The following is a 23,066-nucleotide window of genomic DNA, read 5'->3' on the forward strand; positions in this document are numbered from 1 at the left end:
TGGATGTATGCCGTGCATGCCTATAGCCTGTTTATAAGAAGGATTCAACTGCCACGGCACCCTGGCGCGACTGATATACTGCTCAACGGCGGTTCTGGTCGCCCCGAGGGTTCTTAAACAAACTATAAATGAGACTCGTAGAAGAAAGAAAGAATGATATGGTATTGATAAGCTGAAATTTTAATTTTTATGGTCTTTTGAGAACCTATCTCAAATTTTAATATTGGGGCCCTTTACACCCCGTAAGTGTTTGTGATTGTCCTTGTCTTTTATGTCTTAATGTTTATTGTGAAGTTTGTGTTTTTAAATAAAATGTAAGGGCCCTTTACACCCTTACATATGACGATCCTGATGGAGATAATAATTTCTTTTAAAGAATGTGACGAGGGCTAATAACCTTAGCAGTCGATGCCCGTAAAAATTCAGTTAAAAAAATTAAAAAAATAATTCAGTATTATTCAGAAAATAATGTTAAAAATAATAAACAACAAATAAATGCGAAAAAACTTAAGAAAAAAAATATTCCAAAACCACAGAACTATAGGGAATTTTTGGTCAATATTATTACCATAAATATTAAAAAATAAATATAAAATAGTATAAAATAGTAAAAAATAAATATTCCTTAAATCTAGTTGTATTTTTTGTTCATAACTTGTTATATTTACTACTAAATACAATAAAGTAAGACAGAATTAACAACTTATCAAAGATGTAATAATATGGTAAATATTATACTGCTTTGATATATGCTGCCATCTTACAGGAACAAAATAAACTACTATAAAGAATGCACAGTGATAAGGATACATCAAAGTTGTGCTATGTAAAGGTTGCGCAAAGTGAGCTCATCAAATCAAACAAATGGGTTAAACATGGTAGGCATTAAATAATTTGAAATATATGAAAATAACTGTTTGATGAATACATTTTTCGATTAAAAACTAATATGTGATCCTGTGTATGAAAACAGGTAACTTGGAGAGTAATGTAACTTACTGCAGGAGTCAATCACACCAATATAATGGATTATTAATTAAATCCCTACTCACATTACCATCATAATGTGGGCATAGTAGTGGGGGGGGGGGATTTTATAGCTGACAGTAAAAAAAAAACTGATGAATTTTGATGTGAAAAAATAAATTATGTTAAGCAAAAACGTGTTTTAATTTATACGAAATTGTTAATAAACTGATTTGGTAGAATGAAAATATTTGCAATTAATATTTATTTAATCATTCACATATAGATTGTGCTCCATAAAATTAAAAATTATAATCACAAATACAAATTACCAAAAAAATTACAAAATTAAACCATACCTTATTGATGCTTCAATAAATGAATTGACATACTGTCCTAAGTAGAGTAGTAACTGAGATCGTACTTCAGGATGGAAGTGCCTGAATAAGGTCTGTAAACCAACAACAAATGGTATTCCATCTAAGGGATCTCCAGATTTTTTCCAGACTAGACCTACAAAGTCAATCAGTCATAATTAAGGTAATAGCTTTTTAAAACATGCTAAATATAAATATGAAAAAATGTTATGTAAATAATATTAAAATTTACAAGACTCCCACAATAAATTAACTTTAAGTTTCACAATACATTTATACAACACGTTGATTACACATGATTACTTAATATATTTATATTGAGTATTATTACACTTTAAACTCTTCAGAAAATTAAGTTCTGAAGATAATTTTCTATTGATTTGGTGATATTTTGTCATTATATATATGCATAATACACTCTGTGACCTCCATGGTAAAGCAGTAGCACTTTTATTCATCTGGAAGTTTCTGAGTTTGAATCCCAGTCAAACATGGCACTTGGTTCATACATTAAAAAATTTCATCCATCCTTAATTTACTATAATTGGGTCTCTAACTTGTTATTAAATGAAATGAAATAACAGAGCTCTGAAAATTCCAATTTTATATAATTTGACTAACGTTAAAAAAAAATTGTATAAAAAAATAAAACAAGTTGGTAAAAAAATGTTATTAACTACCTAAAAGAATCTTTTTTCAAACATTGTACATATCGTTTTAATTAAAAAAAATAAATATTCCTTAAATCTAGTTGTATTATTTGTTTATAACTAGTTATATTTATTACTATGCAATAAAGTAAGACAGAATTAACAACTTATCAAATATTGTCTTGTAGATAGTTTTTATTTTCAATAAATATAGTTTAGCTTGGACGTAAGAATATTACATTATTACGATTTTCATTTAATCAATCGATTAAAATTATGTATATCTTATAACCGGTTCATTTAATCATGTCAATTAATAGATCATAACAATAACATTCAGTATTCAGCAAAAAGCATCAACTGAAATATTACCCTCCACTATGAATCAGATTTTGAGTAATTTAATTTATAATATTTATTTTTTTTAAGTTATTTATTTTTTTGTAATTAATTTTTATGAGTTATTAATACAGTAATTAATTACATTAACTAAGTTCTAACAGCTGAATTATTTTTAACAATAAACCAGTCTACTAACAATTAATGAAAGTTTTGGTTTGAAATATTTAAGTAAATTCTGTAAAAAAAATTCTTCATTCGTTTTATAATACACATTGATTGATTTTGAATTTTTTCCTTAAACTTTTTTTTATAGTTTTAACAAAGTACACTAACGATAGAAAATAGAACTAAAAATAATTTATTTCTTTTAGAAGTATTTTCAGTAAGCAAATGATACTTCACTTTTTTACTATCATTCTACATTAGTGTTTTATAAACAAGTTTTAAGGCAGTCAGTCAAACAATGATTAAACAGACAATTTTTAATTCTAGTTTTCTCTTTCTCTCATTTATTTTTTTTTTTAATTTACTTTGATATCAATTTATTACTGCAATGACTCAATATATATATCATTATTCTGACCAAAATATAAAAATACATTATATAGATCATCTCAATATTAGATAAATTTCATAAACATAAAACAAATTATAAGATAAAAAATAGATTTGTTTAAAGTCTATATTAATTATTTAAATAAATTAAATAATTACAAATTAATAAATAATAATTAATTAAATTAAAATTAATTATTTAAATCAATTACCACTGAACACTATTTTTACTGATTGTTGGCAACTTGAAAAATTAAATGAAACAATAAAAATCATACTTTTCATATGATATGTTTACAAAATAACCTAAGTTTTAAATTAAATAAATAAGCTATAAATTTTTAACCACCAAATACAGTATTTACTTTAAAAATAATTTGTTTGTTGTAACTGAGATTTTTTTTCTTAAATGATTTTATTTATGATACAATGTTGAGAAATATATATATATATATATATATATATATTTCTAAAGTCAGTACTTATAATACCAACATTCCTCTGTACCAGTATATTTTATTTTTATAATAAAAAACCAACTTGAAAAACCAAAGTACAGAATTACAAAGTAAATGAAATGATGTCTTATCTTTTTATTCAGAAAGGACTTTCACAGGATCCTGCTGATCAGTTAATATAAGATTTATATAAAATTACATATCAAACATAGAAATTTTTAAATTAAAATTAAAATTACAATCATATAACAAAAACATATGAAGTCAATTAAATTAAATAATTACATATATATATATATATATATAAATATGATGTCATAATTACAAAATTCAAAATAAAATAAATAGAAAATTTATACTGTGTAACCTGGCCATGCAATGTTACATTACTGACTTTTTGTATATATGATTGTAATTTTAATCTTTTAATTTTAATTTTAAAATTTATATGTTTGATATGTACTTTTATATAAATATATGCAAACTGATGATGTGGGATCCCACGAAAGTGCTTTTGGAATAAAAAAATAAGGTAAGTGTCATTTCATTTACTTTGTAATTCTGTTCTTGGGTTGTTCAAGTTGTTTTATGATTATAAAAATACAATAAATATAAACATATATATATATATATATATATATATATATATATATATATATATATATAAATTAATCAACAGAGTAATATTATTTCACTAATAATATTACCCTTTTAATAGAATAAGAGCAATCAATTATTTTCTAATCGCAGATTTTCATTAATAAATGATGTAATTTGGCAATTATGATCTGAAAGACCATATTCTACCCTTTTAATGCATTCCTTTTATCATAATAAAAGGACTAAAAATTACTTTTCAGTAAATTTGTAAAAATATTATTTACATAAGTGGTTGAAAGCCCTGATTTTGGTTGAAAGACCAAAATATTTTGACCTGGTGCCTTAGAACAGAGCTAATAGTTTATTCATCATCATGTGACTAGATCTGTCTAAAAAGTTAACATTAAAATTAATTCATACATTCCATATATTAGGAATTATAAAAGGAATTTCCAATAGTTTATGTAGAAAAATTTCAAAAGAACCAGAAGATCTGTAAATTACCATCATCATCAACTTTAAAATACTTGACTGCATGCATTCATAATTAATTTTTTATGAAAATACTGTTATTTTTAGCAGTGTTTCAATTAATTAAGTAGTAATATTAACCCAATATTAAATATTAAGTAATATTTGTTAAAATGTTATGAACAGTATTAATCAAATTACAATATGATTAAAATACTAAATACATGTTCCCCAGTATGCTGAAAAAGAATAATGATGAGAAAATATATGTGTTGTTTGCTAGATTGTTTATAGAAAATAAATAAAAATTTTGCCAAATCTTAATTTATATTTATATATTTATTGTAATAAGTTTAGGAATATCTATTAGGAACCTCTATTGGGAATAAGTGTAAATTCTGTTAATTATTTTTTATTCTTTTTTTTAACAAGGTCATCTATATAAGATTATCCTAATTTAATATTATTATTTATGATCTTAAATGTAACTAATTTATCATATTAAAAAAATTTATGTGAACACCACATGACTTCCCTGTACACCTATTAAATTATATATTCACATTTTTTTTAAATGAAAAGTACATAAAATTTTTTTTTTATTAATAACTTCTGATATTTTTTCATATTATTATTTTTTTTATTGTTATTACTGAATTATTATTTATTGTAATTTGTTTACAATCAGAGATTAATAGTTATTACTAAATCAATATATTTAAACTAAAAAAATTAAAAAAAGAGGGAGATGAAGTCTGATTCGAATCGATGTAAAAATAAAAAATTATTCAGATTATCCAAATATTTCATTAATTAAAATTTAACTCTGGAACCAAAGAAAATAAGTACCACTTATGATATATTATTGAAAAGCTCTTAATAAGGACTTATTACTGCAGTTAAGAAAAAGTTCAAAATCCAGATTTTTTTGGGATTTTGGGCTTTTCTGGACACTTTTGGTTCAGTCGATTGCAATCAAAAGGGGGAGGTGCACAATTAGTTGTTACAACAGTCCTAAATCAAAAATTTCAACATCCTACGAAATTAGTCAAAATGGATTCAGAGATGGTCAAAATGAATATTTCTGTTTAAATCTGAAAACCGAAATTTTTCGTCATCACAATACTTCCTTTACATCATACAAGGAAATAAATAAATAAATATATATATATATATAATGAAACATTATACTGTTACAAAATAGTAGTGGCCATTAGACTAGTGGAACTCGATTATCCTGTCTACAATATATATTTAAAAAAAAAAACAATTCTTGCATTTTTCCACCCTCTTTAAATGACAAACAAAAGACAAAGATGACAAACTTTGTCATCTTTTTTGAATTAAAAAACTGAAACTTTTTTTTTATTAACTTAAATATTCATAGAATGTGATGTATGATCAAGAGGGTAGGATATTATTGATACTGTTCACATTTGTGTGAAAGAGAAACAAGAAGGCAGTAAGTGGCAACAACTTTAAGGCAAATAGCTAGCTAAGGTAAATGAAATTTGTATTAAGATCATGTACTGCACATTAGTCACGCTCAATCTATGTCAACATTGTAAATTGTTTTCTTTTATGATCACAATCAAGTCTAAGTAAATACAATATTAAGTAAATAGTTCTTGATTTAGAATGTCGGGTGAATTTACCAATGCAGATGTCCCTCAGGGCATCTGCATCGGTGGCATCTCTACGGTGCCTGAACTGAATGCTGTGGTGTGCAATCAGTTTGAGGGCGGGAAGATGTCCTCCGTTAAAGCCACTACTGGCTAGGAACGGAAGGGGTGGTGTAGCGACCGGACACACTATGAGGCGGGATCTTCTCCCCTCAGGGGGGAATCGAGATGCTCATAACAATCCACAAGTGCCCATTATACAATCCTAAACTTGTTGTGTGATGTGTCATTTCACCCCAGCGAGTTATTGGCAATACGTTTTCAAGGGTGATAATGGATCTCTGTATCACTGAACACCAAATGTTACAACTACACATTGGAAACCTTCTTCTTACCTGAGTCAATATATCACAAATAAAATATAGTAAGAGTACTGTTTCAACCAGACAGTGCCGCAGTGCAAACAGCTCCACTACAAATGACGGTACGTGTTGCCAGATAACTTCTCTTTTAATGACATTCAGTGATCCTACCGTTCACTGGAGCTTCTGCAGCAAGCTTTGTTTCATCTCCAAGATGTGAGGCCTGTCGTGTGAATCCAAGATACTGACTTATTTAACCACATCTGACTGTATTTATTGGAGTACAATAAAAATATATTATCCTACTTTCTTAATGAGTAACATAAAATGCTACAATCTGTACTTTGCCATTACAGTGGTGCCCAGTTATAACATGGGTATAAGGGGACATTCACTGACCCGCGTTATATCACCTACCACGGTAAAAACAAAGGTAGGAATTACTCACTGTAATTAACTAACAGTAAGCAAAATCAATTCTTTATAAATAAAATTTGTATCACTTTATATCTGTGAAATAAAACAATAAATATTTTAACCAAGATAATAATTCAAACTGATATCTAATAATCATTTTGGTGCAGCCCATAAGAAAGAGTATAAAAATCTAAACAATTTCATTTATAACCTTATTTATATAAAAGATACCATGTTACTGTCAAAAAACTAATTTGGAACAAGGCAAATGATAAGTATTTTCAGTAAAAAACCAGCATAAAGTAGTTTTTTCTTTATTTTAAATACATTATAATTATTATTCAGGAATGAAATGATCGATTACAAAATGTAAAAAATAATCAAAAGATGGATAAGATAACTTCAGACTACTAAATCTATAGTAATAAAAAACTCTTTTCATAAAATAATGTTATTCGTAAATTTAGGTTACACCACTAAATTAATTAAAAATAATAATATATAAGTCGAACTAGTATAAGTTTAATCCAAATGATAAAATTAACACAAAAAATTCTAATATTACATATGCAATTAAGCAGTTATGTGCACAATACATGCTAAAAACTAACAGCTAATGATATGTTACAACACACATTTTAAGGACCATCAAACCCCTAAAAAGTGAAAAATAATATATCTGCTATTTGTTTAGGGCTATATAAAAATACAATCTGTAAAGTGAAGCTTTGGAATTTTTTGTAGCTAATAACATTTTACATTACCAAAAAGAAAACTTGGAAAATACATAAAGAAAGCGATCATCTACTTGCAGATACTTTGTACTAAATAGACAATAGTCTGACATTTTAGTTCATATAAAGTAAAAAATATTCATTCATTATCTAAGCTACAGCTTCTATTTAGGTCTTATAGTATACCTACTTTCTGTTTTGTAAGATTGTTTTTGTTTTTATGGTCTTTTATAAATAAATGATTAATTTTTCAAGTCGCTTGTCTTTCTGGTTTTGGAAGGGATTATGTTTTTAGGTATAATTAATGTTTCATGTTTTTTTGCATATTGCAACTTCTGAAAAACACATTCGGCAAGATAAAACGTTTTTACACAAATAACCTTGGAATACAGCTTATATGAATAAAGAGCATCGAAAACCAAATGCAATTCTGAATGGAAGTTACAGTAGTAAATGTAATTCATAAAAAATCTTTCCTTTGTTTATTCATAAGGTTAGGTTGAACTTCTTACTTTATAATTCACAAATCACTACTGTAACAGAGATGACTTACTAACACTCATTACACACGTGCAATAAATTTGAATTTTTCAGCAGAACATACAGTACATCAAAAGTAGGTAGTACTTTTATTTACTTTATAATTTGTCAAACAATTCTTGGAATTAAAAAAAAAACTTCAAAACACTTGACTTCAAGACAGATTGTAAAATGTATTCTGTATATCTTAGCTTATGACGTCTCATTTTAATTTATAATTGTTTATTTTACTTACCGATATTCTTATCGAGTGTCATTTTTGGTAGTTGTGAAATTACAAACAAGAATGATAGAAGTGGAAAATACGTAAGATTTTTTGTAGTAACATAAATTTTAGCAAATGGATTACCAATTCCAGCCCAATCTAAATAAGTGGTTAATTCTACAAGTAAATTACTATCATTTTGAGCAGGTTTTGATCCCTTTAACTTATAGTGCTGTCTGATTTCATTTAATAATGCCCTATTGACAAAAAAAAGAAAAAAATTAGTTGTACAAGAAATTTTTTAACTTTAATAAAATAATTTATGCTATATTTTAATAAGTATAATTTAGTGATTTGTCTTGTCCACTTTATGCTGACTATTCCTGAGATAGTGTTGTTAATCGAACTTATAGACCAAAGAATGCCTCTACTGCAGGTATTCAGATTCATTTAAAAGTACAGTATGCTCTTGGTAATCCGACACATATCAGGCAGCCGTGGTGTCAGATTACTAGAATTATCCTAATTTCAATGGAAATACCAACAGAAAGCATTGTGTACTTTCATATACATTTATTAATTTGAATAACCGATATAATTTTATTAAGAAAATAACAATAATACAATTACTTCTTACTTAACAAAAAAATACTGGTCAGTATTGAGTAGTCTTCCTGTGCCCCGTACAATTGTCTAAAAGTAACATTGTTTTTTTCTGGTAACTGTCTTTCTTTAAGGAATTTTTTTACTGATGACATGAACTACTCATTAAACCATTCAAAAAATACTTTCCTTGTCATCCACACCCGGCTATGTTTTTAAAAGCCCTAGGATTTTTGGACTTGCTTATAACAAGCTATTCAGTTTACGGGTACCACTTATTTGAAAAAGGTATAAACATAATCTGTTTTTCAATATTTTGCAACCTGAAGCACTCTTTTCAGCACAATGGACAAATTTTTCTTTTTGGTTGCACCCTCCAAAATAATCCACTCTCATCGGCATTATAAACTTGGTCAGCACCAAGACCCAACTCTTGGACTGTCTTTATAAATTTCTCTTTATGTGACTCAACAGCAGTAAAATCACAAGAAATTTTCTCACCTGTGGTGGTTAATAAAAGGATTCCATAGCTCTTCTTGAATTTATCAAACCGCTCATCACTTTTGCAGAAATCTTCTTTTTTCATCATTTTATTATAGAAAAGCTTACTTTTTTCTTTGATGATTTTACCAGAAAGAGGAGTATGTTTAGAACGTTCCTGGATAAATCAACAATAAAGTGCATCTTCCATTAATGGGAATGTGCCAGATTTTAATGTTTTCTGATCACTTTTACCACTGACATTATCTTTTACAAATTTCTCTATTTTCGCCAGATTCTTTGCAAATCATACATCATTGCATATTCAATTCCGTACAGTGAAGCTATGTCACAAATTTTTTTGCCTTTGTCATTTCTTTTAAGAGTTTCTGCTTTCTGAAATAAACTTAGCTTGATGTGCTTGCATTTTTGTGGTTTCAATATGTTCAAAACTAAAAACAACATAGTTCAGATACTGTTTAAGATACGAAAAATGGACGCTTTAAGATAAGGAAAACTAGACATGTTAAAACGAATATGACAACTAAGCATGCCACACGATCAAGCAATACTGAGACGTGTAGTAAGATAATGTAAGAAGTTTCATGCCATCTGTAGACCCCGGTACTGTTCAAGTCGCCAGCTGGTGGCACCATGTAACCATGGCCTACTCACTTAAAACAATATATTAACCACTCGGACGTGGTGTCTCTCTGTTTTATCATTGTCACAAGTAAAAAAAAAAAAAAAAAGTGGCATTACACAAATTACCTCAGCAGTTAGACGTAAAGTGTTGGATTACTGTAGGTGACAAACTAAAGAATGTTGGATTATATCTTTAATTAAATTTAACTAGATTCCTACAAAATCGTAGAAAAACTATTAATATGTATATAGTAATGATAAGTTGAGAAAGTTGAGAGTTCCAACGTTCAAATCCTAGTAAAGGCAGTTACTTTTATACGGATTTGAATACTAGATCATGGATACCGGTGTTCTTTGGTGGTTGGGTTTCAATTAATCACAAATCTCAGAAATGGTCGACCTGAGACTGTACAAAACTACACTTCACTTACACTCATACATATCATCCTCATTCATTCTCTGAAATAATACCTGATGGTGATTCCCAAAGGCTAAACAGGAAAAAAAATTATAACGTAACCAAAATTGAAAATAACAGAAATGGAGTCTTATCAATCATTTATTGAACATTAAACACACAATAAGAAACAACAAAACAACATATAACTACCAAATGTGTTTGGTAATTGCCAAACAGTAACTGAACTTTTTAATACTTGTCTGTGCTTCTTCATTGTGTGTACTTCTTCCTTCCTGTACTTTACACGCAATATGTATATATTTTTAACATAAAGGAACTAGTTTATTACACATTGTTCGGATTGTCACATTATTTATTTATTTGAATTTTTCCTTTACTTAGTATCCTTATATTTTTAGCTTGCTACTCTTAAACATAAAAAAAAGCTTTTTTAAAGAATTTAAATAATTACAGGTTAATCAAAATATTAAGCTTTTAAAAAAAATAATAGAAAATACTATTTTATATTAATAAAAATAATAGAAAATACTATTATCTGACCAATATAAAAAGTAAATAATGTTGACAGTTGACAATGGAAAAGGTCCTCAATTTTAATCCTAACAATATAATTAAAAGAAAATCAAAAAGCTAAATTTTAAATATAATTAACATACCGATTCATTGTTTCAAAAGCTGAAGCAAGAGGTTTTGATTCAAATTTGCATGATGTACGCAGCTCATAAAATATATGTTTCCTTAAAAGTTGCAGCTGACCTACTCGTAAAACACAATCCAAATACTGAGGCCACGTTTTCTGTAATTTACTGCTTATTTGAGGATACATTCTAGTAGGGTTACCTGTAAAATAATTTTATCATGAAATGTAAGAAATCACATAAGTATTCCTGTGATATAAAAGAAGAAATAGCTGCATGGTTTTTATAAAACATGATCATCTATCCACCATTCATGAAAATAAATTCATAAAAAGTATATGCAAGGAGCAGCTGAAATGTAATAATACTGGAACAGGAGAACTTAATTTCTCCTCTCCTTCTCATTTTCTATCAATCCCCATTGTTATGGAGTTGAGTATGCCTGCTATGATAACGCATCTAAAACAACACGCAGAGATTGAATTTTTAACAACGAAAAGTGATTGGGTGAAATTTTTCCTCATCTGTGTCATCACAGTGGGATGGAATAATAACAGTAACATCATAAGACTGATATGATGATTCACCAAATTCAAAAAGTCAATCATTTGGCAATAGGAAGTTTCCTATTGCCAAATGAAACACCAAACTCCACACTGAAACTCCAAGCCTCTTGTAAAATTGAAGTTTGAATCTATTTCTACACCCTCTGTTTTTACTAGATTTGGAACCCTCCAATTTTCACTTTGAATCAAGTAAAGGCCATCAAGTCAGTATTCTTCATTGACAGAATAAGAAAACTGATTCACCAATGGGAGAAAGTGTAAATGGTAACTACATAAAAGAAGCATTTTACAGAAAAATGAATGTACGTTTTTGTAACAAATAAAATGTACTTTTGCATCATATTCGTTTGATTTCCATTTGCTTATCTCTTTTCATTTGCAATTTATATGCAACTGTGCATCGCATTTCAACCAACCCTCATATAATTTTCTAATTAGAAATTCCTGTTGTACCATCTGTTATTAATAGTAAGCAGGAAAAGCATACATTTTTTTTTTTTTTTTGGAAGATGAAAAGTGAAAATTAAGGGAAACAATAGGTTTGATAAATTCAGATATGGAAGTGGAGAGAGATAACAGCAATATTACAAGATGTTTTTAGGTATACAGCATAGACTACCTTTCATTTCACACCCTCAACATTTGAAAAAATCAAAGGGTTTTTTAGCTAAAAACTGGTTTTTACATTTTTTAAAATATCAAATTTGCAGTGACAGAAAAATCATGTTAACAATAAAATGAGGTAAAATGTAACAAAATTGCATTTTACCTATAATCATAATGCATACAACTTTAAATAAAGGTATAATATTTATAATAATAAACAATAACTAATAATTAACAGCACAATATATCAAAAGGCTATATAAACTGATATTATTTACTGTAATAAATATTACAATATTTATTTTAAAATTTTAAATAAATGTTTTCGATCGTAAATTACTAATGAAATAAATTTTGAAAGCATACCCATTCTACAATATATGTTCAAAATGCTTCCTCTCTACAGCTTGACAGTGTGCTATCCTCAAGTAATATCTGTTTATAACTTGTATTATGTCTGGTAATGCACGAGCAGATTCGTCAATTGTTCTTTTCAATTTGTCAATATCTGCAGGTTTTGTTTTCTAAACATATGTTTCAAGTACCCCCAAAAAAGTAATCACGAGGAGACAAGTCTGGAGACCTGGCAGGCCATTCTACGGCTCCTCTAAAACCTACCCGGTGATTTGAAAATCGTTCATTTAAAATTTGCCATGCCCTAAGATAATAATGAGGTGGTTAACTGTCTTACTGAAACCATACGTTATTATTTAATTCTTATCAGACATTTTCCCAGATATTTGGTAAAATCCTATTGGCTAATGAGTTGCAGTAAGCATCTCCTGTAAGATTGTCAACTAAAATAAAGGCCCTATGATACAATGATCGCCGATTCCCGTCCAAATCCAAATGTTAACTTTCTGAGGATGCTGGGTATGAGCTTCTAACATCCAACTGAAATTATTATCGCTCTGATATCGACAGTTTTGCTTATTGTCATAGCCATTTAACTTAAGTCACTTCAGTAAATATTATTGAATTGGAAAAATTTAGTACATCTAATTTTTGTATTACAATATCACAATACTCTCAACTCTGCGGTCCAAAACAACTTCCAAAAGTTCTTGCACCAGCTGTAGTTTATAAGGGTGAAATTTATTTGTTTTAAGAATTATTTGAACTGAAAAATAACTGATGTCATGTCATGGATAATAGCTTTCCGAATCGATGAATGAAGGTCTTTTGATATATCTAATGACTTTGCATTGGTTGTGATAGTTCTTGGTCTACTGGTGCAAGGACAATTCTTTACAGTAATGGTTTCTTCAAATTGCTGTACTGTCTTGATCGCAACTGATTTACTTATTGGTCCGCTGTTTTGGAAATCTATTATTAAATAAATCTCATACTTCTTGTAAAGGCTGAACTCTGTCACTGTCCCTGATCATCATCTATAGGATTATTCTTTTGGTTTCACTTAAAGGTGTTATTATTTGAAGATTTAGTGTTTGATAAAACTAAATAAATGTATGAGGAAACTAATATAACTTATATAACTTACTAATATAACTTTCACTGAAAAACAAATTTGAACCCCTAGGCCTACAACTTAATTTTTTCTATCAAATTTTGCTATACCAAAGTATGTTGAAGTAAAAGGTGAAATGAGAAGTTAATAAGTCGCACTGTTTCAATGTAATACAAACTGCATTGTTGTAAATTAACAGCTGATTTACTCGACTAAATTTATAATACATTTCTAAGTAAGTATGTCCAGTTGACTTGTTTCATTTACAAAAAAATAACAAATATCAGCTGATATTAACACTGGAAGTTAATTTTTATTTAGGAAATAATATCAGTCGATATAAATGTTTAATTTGTTGTTGTGTTGTTAATTATTAGCTACTGTTTTTTATTATTATTAATATTATAGTAATGTTTATAAAGTTCATTATTGTATGCATTATGAATGTAAAATGCAATAAAAGTGAACTAACATGATTTTTCTTTCATTGCAACTTGAATGCTTATAACTCGATAATGAAGGTAACAGAAAAGCAGGTTTCACCATTGTTTTTCTCATAAAATTTTAAATCAAAATCACACATTATATGTCGACCTTCGTACCTAAAAAAAAATAAAGATCTAAGATGGGGGACAAAAATAAAACACCCATCATAATGCAGACTTTTTTTTAACTATCAAAAACCCCATTTCTTTCTGTCTCCAAATACCTCTTAGATATGCAGTACAAAGCTCTTTCCAAACTTAAGTATAACTCTGTATAAAGTAATAATATACAACAGCTACAATAATAATCTAAAAGCTTAAATTATGTTTTTATCTATAATATAAATTTTTGTTAGCGATTAAATTTGACACACACTGAATAAGGTCACAGTACAAAAAGAAATTATAAAAATTATATTTAATGATCGTTACAAAAACATTGATGAATGCGACAGATAATGACTTGCAAAAATATTATTGCTTATTATATTATCAAAATATGCGAATAAATATTTTAATTAAATAATTTATACAGTTTTATAATAGAATAAAATCAATAAGTTAAGTAAATTATTTGCATGTTCTAATATGTAAATTTTATTTAGCTAGCCCCGACTGCAACAGATAGTCATTAACTGATAATAAATAGCAATAACCAGTGCAGGGAAACCGCACTCAGAAGTGTACATACATTAGTTAGTTGTAAATTAGCCACAGGACTACTTTTCATAATTATTTTATAACCTTCAGTTTTAGGATGTTATTTCCTGAAGCATTCCTGAATTACAGAACTTGCAATGTTATGAAGGCAGTCAGTATCTTACAGAGGACCTATACAACAACTATTATCAACATTTATTAGCCAATAAGTTTCGTAAAAGAACCACATATTCAACTGTTTTCAACAAAGTCATAATAATATCCAATTCTCATAGCAATCATATATTAACCGCTACATCAATTGTATAAAGCATCTAAAATAATCTGGTATACTATAACGATGAAAAGATTAAAAACTTTTGTAAGAATTTTAATGAAAGTTTTTTAACTAGTTATAAAAAATACAATCTTTTCAACAACTTCATTATGTTTTTATCAAATAATGCCTAGTTTTTACTGTATGAGTTTTACTGTATATTGCTTTGAAATTTAAATGAGTTATCAGAGTTTGTTGAATATTGCCTTAATATTTATTTCAGATTTTTATATGCACAGGGAAATGCAGAGTAGTTATAAGACTGACATAAAAAATTTGATAACAAAGTGTAGAAAAAAAAATGACAGGAATTAAATTGAGATAAGCTGATCTAAAAACACTATCTGGTGCTACACTGCTGGCTGGCAGTTATTCCTTCCTTTCACATGTATCATATAAGGATTAAACAATTGTCTTTTAAGTAAAAAACCGTTCTTGATAACATTTACAATAATTTGAGTTGCTATGTCACAATAATCATCATTCTATACGCAAAGAATCCAATTTTCTTATTATTTTGAGGTGTTCTTCGAAGAACCTCAAATGGCAGCATTTCAAGGTTTATCATTCTTTCAAAATTACTAAACTGATAAAAATATGACTGATGACCAAGAAAAATGAGAAATTCTTTATAAAATTTTAAATAAATTAAAAAACTTAATAAATACTAACTTATGTTTGCAGTATTAGGGCTGAGTACTTTAGCAGCAGCTGACAAATTATCAATCCATGCTTTATCCCGTAAAATGCCTTTTTGAAGAGTACTTAAAAAATTTTGTAACTCTGTTACAAGACAAACAGTCACAAAATTATAAAAATGTAGATAAAGTACGTACATAAAGATAGATAAATTAAATAATTACCTAAAGTATATGCATGCATAAGTTATCAGCCAGAATGTTGATTTGGCTGATTATAAATCTTTTATCTTTTACAACAGATTTCTCAAAAACTATTAAAAATATAGTTATGAAACTATTTTTTAAAAAATCTTTCAGGTAGGACTTTATATAAAACTATTAAATTTACTTCTTAATTTAGGTCCTGAGCAATAGTCTAGCTTAATTTTAGGAAGGCACAGAGATCAGGGCGAAATCGTTCACCAATCGACATTCATTAACAAAGTAATTCTAAACCAATGTTCATACAACTTTTTTCTTTATTTTCACCAGTAGTACATCTCCTGAAAGTTTGTTATACTCTTTGCAAATCATACTGTATAATTAATCACTTGTCCAAATGAAAGACAATCTACTTGAAGAACCTAACAATTTCAGATATTATACTGTTTTTGATAAAAAAAAAAAAAAAACAGTTGTTTAAATATCAAATGAAAAACCCTAAGAAAAAAATAACAGATAATTTGCAAATGTTTATTTAATTAAAAATTACAATTGTCAAATGTAAAAATACTAATATATGTCTTTACATACACAACTTCAAAATACAGGATTTCAATGCCTTCATAAAAGATTACCTGTCTAAAATAAATTATTTGCATATGGCAACCAAACTTCTGGAACACATCGATAAATAAAATCATAAAATACAAAAATATAAATAATGGATGGAAAGAAGATAGATAAATTAAATAATTTACATAATGTACATACATTATGTAAATTATTTATTTTAATAAGTTATCAACATGAATAACATGCATAAGTTATAAACCAGAATACTGGTTTGGCTCTACGTAAATTCCATAAAACAATAAAATAAATTTCAAAACAAAAACTGAAATAATAAAAAAAATTATTCCCCCATAGAAGAACAGGATACTTCTCTGGTGTTTCTCCTACCTGACATAAAAGGTGATTGAAAGGAGAGAAACTAAAAAAAACAAATATTTTAAGGTTATGTTTCTCTAAGCATTAGAGTAATAAATAATTTGGTGGGTAATGTTGTCTAAGGGTAGATATGTCCATGTCCTTTCAGCCAAACATGTGGTACTAGATACATGAGGATATGTGTGACTATCGATTATCTGATGTCATAAACAACAAAAAAAATCATAATATTACTGTATTATAATTTTAAATGCATTACATCAATAATTAATAGTAAATATTAATAATAATTAGTAACAGTAATAATAGTAAATATTAGTCCATATGAATGAATTTGTGGGCTAGCAATTTTAATTTATTGCCAAAATTAAGCACTACGTATTAATGAAATATTTTTCAAGTTAAATTAGACACATTTTAACCCAATACACATTACACACTATATGAAATAAGAGTAGTAAATAAATAAGTTTAATTCAATTACCTGCCATATTTTAAGCCGATAAATATATATAGTCTTGGATGTATTCAAAGGATCTACGATGTCCATCCATAATTTCTCCTAATTGTTTTAACTTATCACCCAATTCACTAGTCTAAAGACAAATAAATAGTCACTGTGAAAAATTGCAATAAATAATTAGAGATTATTTTTTTTTATAACTATTATCATTAAATTTTTACAGAGCAAGGGAGTTGTGGAGAAGCACTTCTCCCTAAAATCTTAACAAAAGAAATTCCCATAAAAACTCTAGGAAAAGTAATTCGCACTGAGGTTTACATACTTTTCATTATTTGTGGCTAATTGAAGAATAGAACACTACTGATCTACTGGTTTAGGGAAAAATCAGCAACTTGCTTTTAGAGATATTATTGAAAGCCCAAATAGGTTTATATCAACTGAAAAATTAGAGTATTTTCATACTTTAGAACATTTGTCTTAACGTATGAAAAATATTTCATACAAATATAGATACAGGAATGTTTAGCTTTTTTTTTATGACCGTCAATCTATTTGAGTTTTCTTTTTAATTGAACTTATTCTCATAAAAATAAATTCAGATATTTAATTTAATTTAGTACAAATATTTAAACTGGCACTCTAAGATAGAAATAATATTGAGTTTCTATATATACAAGAACAATGTTTTTAAAAACCAAGAATTTATTAGATATTTACATCTTCATATGCAACAATGTCAATGTATAATCATGTTTCTATATACTTTGATTTGATTAAAAACAAAACTACCTAAGAGTAAATCAAAATTATTCTTTTGCAAATGTTTTTACTTAAATTTGAGGATAGTTTTAGGTATAAATTAATGCATGAGAAATACTGCTCATCCATTATTGGTTCAACATCATCCATTACTGGATGCCTTGTAAGAGATACCTACACAGTTTACAAAAATCAAAATTTGTAAAGACTGAATTTTATTTTGCCTTTTATTTATCAAAATTAGGTAAATTATTTTTTAGATATCTGCTATTTAATAGAAAATTTTCAAAGAACAAACCGACTCTGTTCTCTGAAAATATTATTTCAGTTTGTGCACATTATCTAAATTTACAAAGACATTACAAATGACAAAGAAAAACCTGTTTATTAAGAATGAACTTATAACAAAAAATCAGAATTTGCATCACTGAGATCTTAGAAATTTATAAAATTTTTTAACCTGAAATACCAGTGGAGTTGAATAAAGTAAACTACTCAAAACAATTATTGAACAAACTATTAAAAAGGTAGATTTTTAGCATTTACAAGCTCAAAAAACAATTTTTACAAAAATAAAAAAATAGGATAACAGATCAAACCTGCTTCCTCTTGCTAAACGTTTTTTTATATGCTCATATATGCTCAGGATGTATTTCAGCAAAAAAATTTCAAGTAAAAAGAGGAAGCAAATAGAGCTGTATTAACACCTTCACAGAAAGGCTTTGAAACATTAAATGGAGATTGTTTCTCACAATCTTTTGCGGGGTAGTTTTATGATTTACAAGCTGTAGGTGAATTTTATTAAAAGATTTCATGGAACAGTAAAATTTAATTTTTAATTTTTTTATAATTTTTTTAACTAATTTTTGGAATTTTGACCAAGTTTCCATAACAGGTGATAAATTTTGATAACTGGAGAGACACCCAAGTAGTTCAGATTTCAATATATGAAGGGTTTTATTCTAATATATACCTTGGCTTTTGGATTAAAAATAAGACCATTATGAAGTGCTGTTGCCAAATGATGAACCAATTCTTTTCTTATACCGTCTTCCAATAACTGTTTAGGATCTATACGAACAATACCAACCAAAGTGCTTTTCATACGTAATACACCTTCTGTGAATACAGAAACCTGATGAGTTAACATGGCAACCTAAACAACAAAAACCAATTTACATTTTTTCACCAATAAGCATCACTTACAAAGGAGTAATAAAAATTTAAATAACAATTATTTTAATATACAGAAAAATTATATTTAAATTCTATTAAATAAACCTTGTACAACATATTAAGATAAAATTTAAATATAATTTAACATAACAGAGGAATAAGATGAATGTTAAACAAATTTCTATATAATAGAAAAAAGGATAGCATGGCTGTTTTCTGCATAAAGTTAATAATAAAAAAGTATTAATCTTTACTCATTGACAACTGTAAAAGGCAGAACAGAAGGCATAAAAAAAGTACGAAATAAAAAATACATAAAACATCAAATAATAGTAAACGAGGACCTTCAGTAAAATAGCAAATCCCTTAACTGGTAATGTCAAAATACCTGAAAACTGAAGAGAATAAAATATTAATAAAATGTTAATTTTAATTACCATGGCCCATTGGTATATATGATATATAAAAAATATACTTTTAAGTTCTGCTTACCAACAAATTAAGTATGTTCAAGCGCTTTCAGAAATATTATTTTCCATCTTCAGGTACATACACAACTAGCAGGATTTAGTCACAAAGATTGCGACACTCTCCCACATCTTCGTGAACAACAGCGAAACATATTTACTTTTGGATAGCACTTGCACATTAAGACAATATCTCAACAACTATCCTACTGACTCCATAAATTATTACTCTCCACTTTTAAAACAGGCTGACTCAATGACTCAATACTCTATTTTATATACTCTCCTAAACTAACTAATCTGATATTCATGTAATTATCACCAAGATCAATTGTTCAAAAACAGCTAATCATGCACTTCTACCAAATCATTAATTTCTGTTAATGATTCAGATATGAATAATTAACATCCTCGTTAATGCAGTGTAGACATAGTACTATCATAAATCAGTTCTGTTTAACATTTTTACTTTTTAAAATTAAGTTATACAAAGTGAAAAATTTGATATTTTTCTTTTAAAATTGTCAAAATCAAAATTATAGATATCAATTTTACATATTGTACACCATAAAACTAGTTCATATTTAGTAAAAAAAAATAATAAACCACAAAAGTACACTAATTACATTTTAAAGAAAGGGTTAGCGAAAAGGTTAACCTCCTATGGGAAATGGTGAAATTTTCTGATTGACTCTGGTATCACCGATTCACTTTTACTATTAAATATTAATTCATTGATTACGGTCGTAATGTACCTTTAATTAACTGTAATGATTATTACATTGAAATATGTGATTAAATTATGAATTATTTTCTGCAATATATTGTTGTAAATATAGAACTATGAAAATGTATGTTTACTTGTACATGATATAAATTATAGTGAACAATAAAAAAATTAAAATGAAATAATATTACGAAACTATCAGCTGTTGATGAGCCAACTGAATTAAATACTATATGTAGTTTACATAAAGAAGGAGGCGAGACAGTATTCTTATTTATATGGAGGAAAAGATACATGAAACTGAACAAGTAAGTTTGACAAGATCCTTCTGCATACCATGCAACATCAAAATAATTCTGTAGAAAGCTGTTTTTATTATTATTACTGTTATTATTATTATGGTGCTCTTTAATCTCACAAGGAAAAGCAATATTTTTTATGAAATATATCAGCTGATCAATATAAATTTGATAAATAATGTGATACTTCCATTCTAAATAAAATTACTCTAATCTCCCATAGGGTTATTGGCAGGATACATTCTTGCTAACTAGAGTTTTGTTGAAGGTATCATTTGAGTGAGGTTATTTTTTTATGCGTTGCAATTTTTTTATGGGTTGTCATCCTTTTTAGCATACCATATTCTGTTAGTGTATTTCCTATGCTCATACCGAAGAATTTAGGACTGACATATACACTGCATTCTTGGATCTGGTGAGAGAAAACAGGCTGTAGACCTGATCAGGGATTCCTATCCAATGGCTGAATAACCCTAATTAGCTAAGTGCGTTTCGGATAAATCCCAGCAGATGCTAACCTCTGCCATAAAGAAATACTTGTACCATGTCCAGTTTAGAGGGAAAATTTTATTTGAGTTTTATCAAATCTACACGTTGTTACAAGATAATACTATAACTTAATGATTCATTATTCTCATAATATTTTAAAGTTAACTTTGAGAACAAATAACCTTAGCAAAAAATAAGTAAGTTTATTGTCAAAATAATCAATTTAAATATTTTTCCATAACAACTGTAGATAACCTAATACAAGTCAGATGTCAGTATCAATTTAAGAATATCAACATCCCATGATATATTTATAAGGGAAAGTAAGAGTAACTGGTTTCCTGTAGCCATCTTCATCGAGCCAAACCTAAATATTCTTCTATTTTATACCAGTGACAAGTCTACCAAAATGCAACTAGTATTTGCCTCAAATAGCCGCTTGTTCACCACAGTAAATACAATTATTCATCAGAAAACACCTCAGAAGTGTACCTCTTGTACCTCAGGAGCTTTGCAAGTCATATCCATAAGAAAGAACAGGGAGGATAATATAAAGCAGCAAATAATAGTACTACTTCTTTTAGATCTACAGAACCTCTTAGCAGTTCCCATACCCCTCCCTTAATAGTACTACTTCTTTTAGATCTACAGAACCTCTTAGAAGTTCCCATACCCCTCCCTTTAATTAACATACAATACTGTTTTGAAAGGTGCGCAGGATTTTGGTACCTAAGAAATAACTTCTTTACTGCAGTTGGTATCCTGTTCTTAAAGTCATACAGAATATTGATTCCAGCAGTGTTAAAAGATGTAAAGAGAACCTGAATTCAAACATGTGTTGCTATTGCTGGTAAAAATAGATTTTTATTTGTAAACAACCAAAATTGAAACATGCAATCAACAATGCTGATCACATTAAAAAAGACGAATGTAAAACCCCGTTTTCACTAAGTGAATGAATTATCAGATGGAGATATGAAACAGTGTGTCTCCTGTGATTAGTACGATTCACAAATATGATGTTCTAAGCAAGAGTTGTTTTCTGATTGGTATGCAATTTAACACAATTCAGGAGCCAGGAATGTGGTTATCTGGGCTAAGAGAAATACTTATTTTGTGTGCAAGTCTGAAAGGAATCCACTGTATGTGATGGTATGGGCCAGGATGACATCACGATACTTGTTTGAATCAGTGTAGCTCTGTGCATTCAGCACATATCCAATGGATAAGCAATTCCTAAATATACATGTACGTAAGTGTTCCAGTATATACTAAGCTCATAACATATATTTTTTTAGAGAAATGGGTACTTCTCGGACATAAAACACATCTAAAACCAATCTTTTCACTATATGTACCGTATTAAATTAATATCAAAATAGTTAATAAAAATAATACAATTAATCATATGATGAAGTTATAAGAGAATATTAATATATATTCTAAAAAAAAATTTGGTAAGATAAAAGAAATTTGTCCAAGCCGAATTGACACTGATCTGATCTACGTGATGGTTGCCTAGCCAGTGCGGGGCTATAATATGCTAATCATGGAAGACAATAGATATATATACATATATGGTATAATAAATTTAACAGTATATATACATTATAAATTTTTTTTAGTATTTCTTATACTAAATATTATTCCAATCAATAAACAAATTCACATCATAATTTTTTTAACTATTTTTAGTCTTATATTTACAT

At 27.7% G+C, this 23,066-nt stretch overlaps 1 protein-coding gene across 6 annotated transcripts in view; it reads right to left on the bottom strand.

Moving 5' to 3' along the window:
• The window catches only part of LOC142332286 (WASH complex subunit 5-like), a 49,344-nt gene that overhangs the window by 11,433 nt on the left and 14,845 nt on the right, over positions 1–23,066 (bottom strand). For 4 of the 6 annotated variants that reach the window (XR_012758246.1, XM_075378622.1, XM_075378623.1 and 1 more), the window contains 6 exons: positions 19,173–19,355; positions 17,462–17,573; positions 15,860–15,970; positions 11,105–11,288; positions 8,330–8,556; positions 1,326–1,479 (listed from right to left, as the gene is read on the bottom strand). Coding sequence is in view for 5 of the 6 variants with exons in the window: in XM_075378622.1 (XP_075234737.1) it covers positions 1,326–1,479; positions 8,330–8,556; positions 11,105–11,288; positions 15,860–15,970; positions 17,462–17,468 (683 nt within the window). In the remaining variant the exon portion in view is untranslated. The remainder of the gene's footprint in view (positions 1–1,325; positions 1,480–8,329; positions 8,557–11,104; positions 11,289–15,859; positions 15,971–17,461; positions 17,574–19,172; positions 19,356–23,066) is intronic. The other 2 variants (XM_075378626.1, XM_075378627.1) reach the window with 2 other exon arrangements.

This window comes from Lycorma delicatula, chromosome 11, assembly GCF_047948215.1.
Source record: "Lycorma delicatula isolate Av1 chromosome 11, ASM4794821v1, whole genome shotgun sequence".
Classification (NCBI taxonomy): Eukaryota; Metazoa; Arthropoda; class Insecta; order Hemiptera; family Fulgoridae; genus Lycorma; species Lycorma delicatula.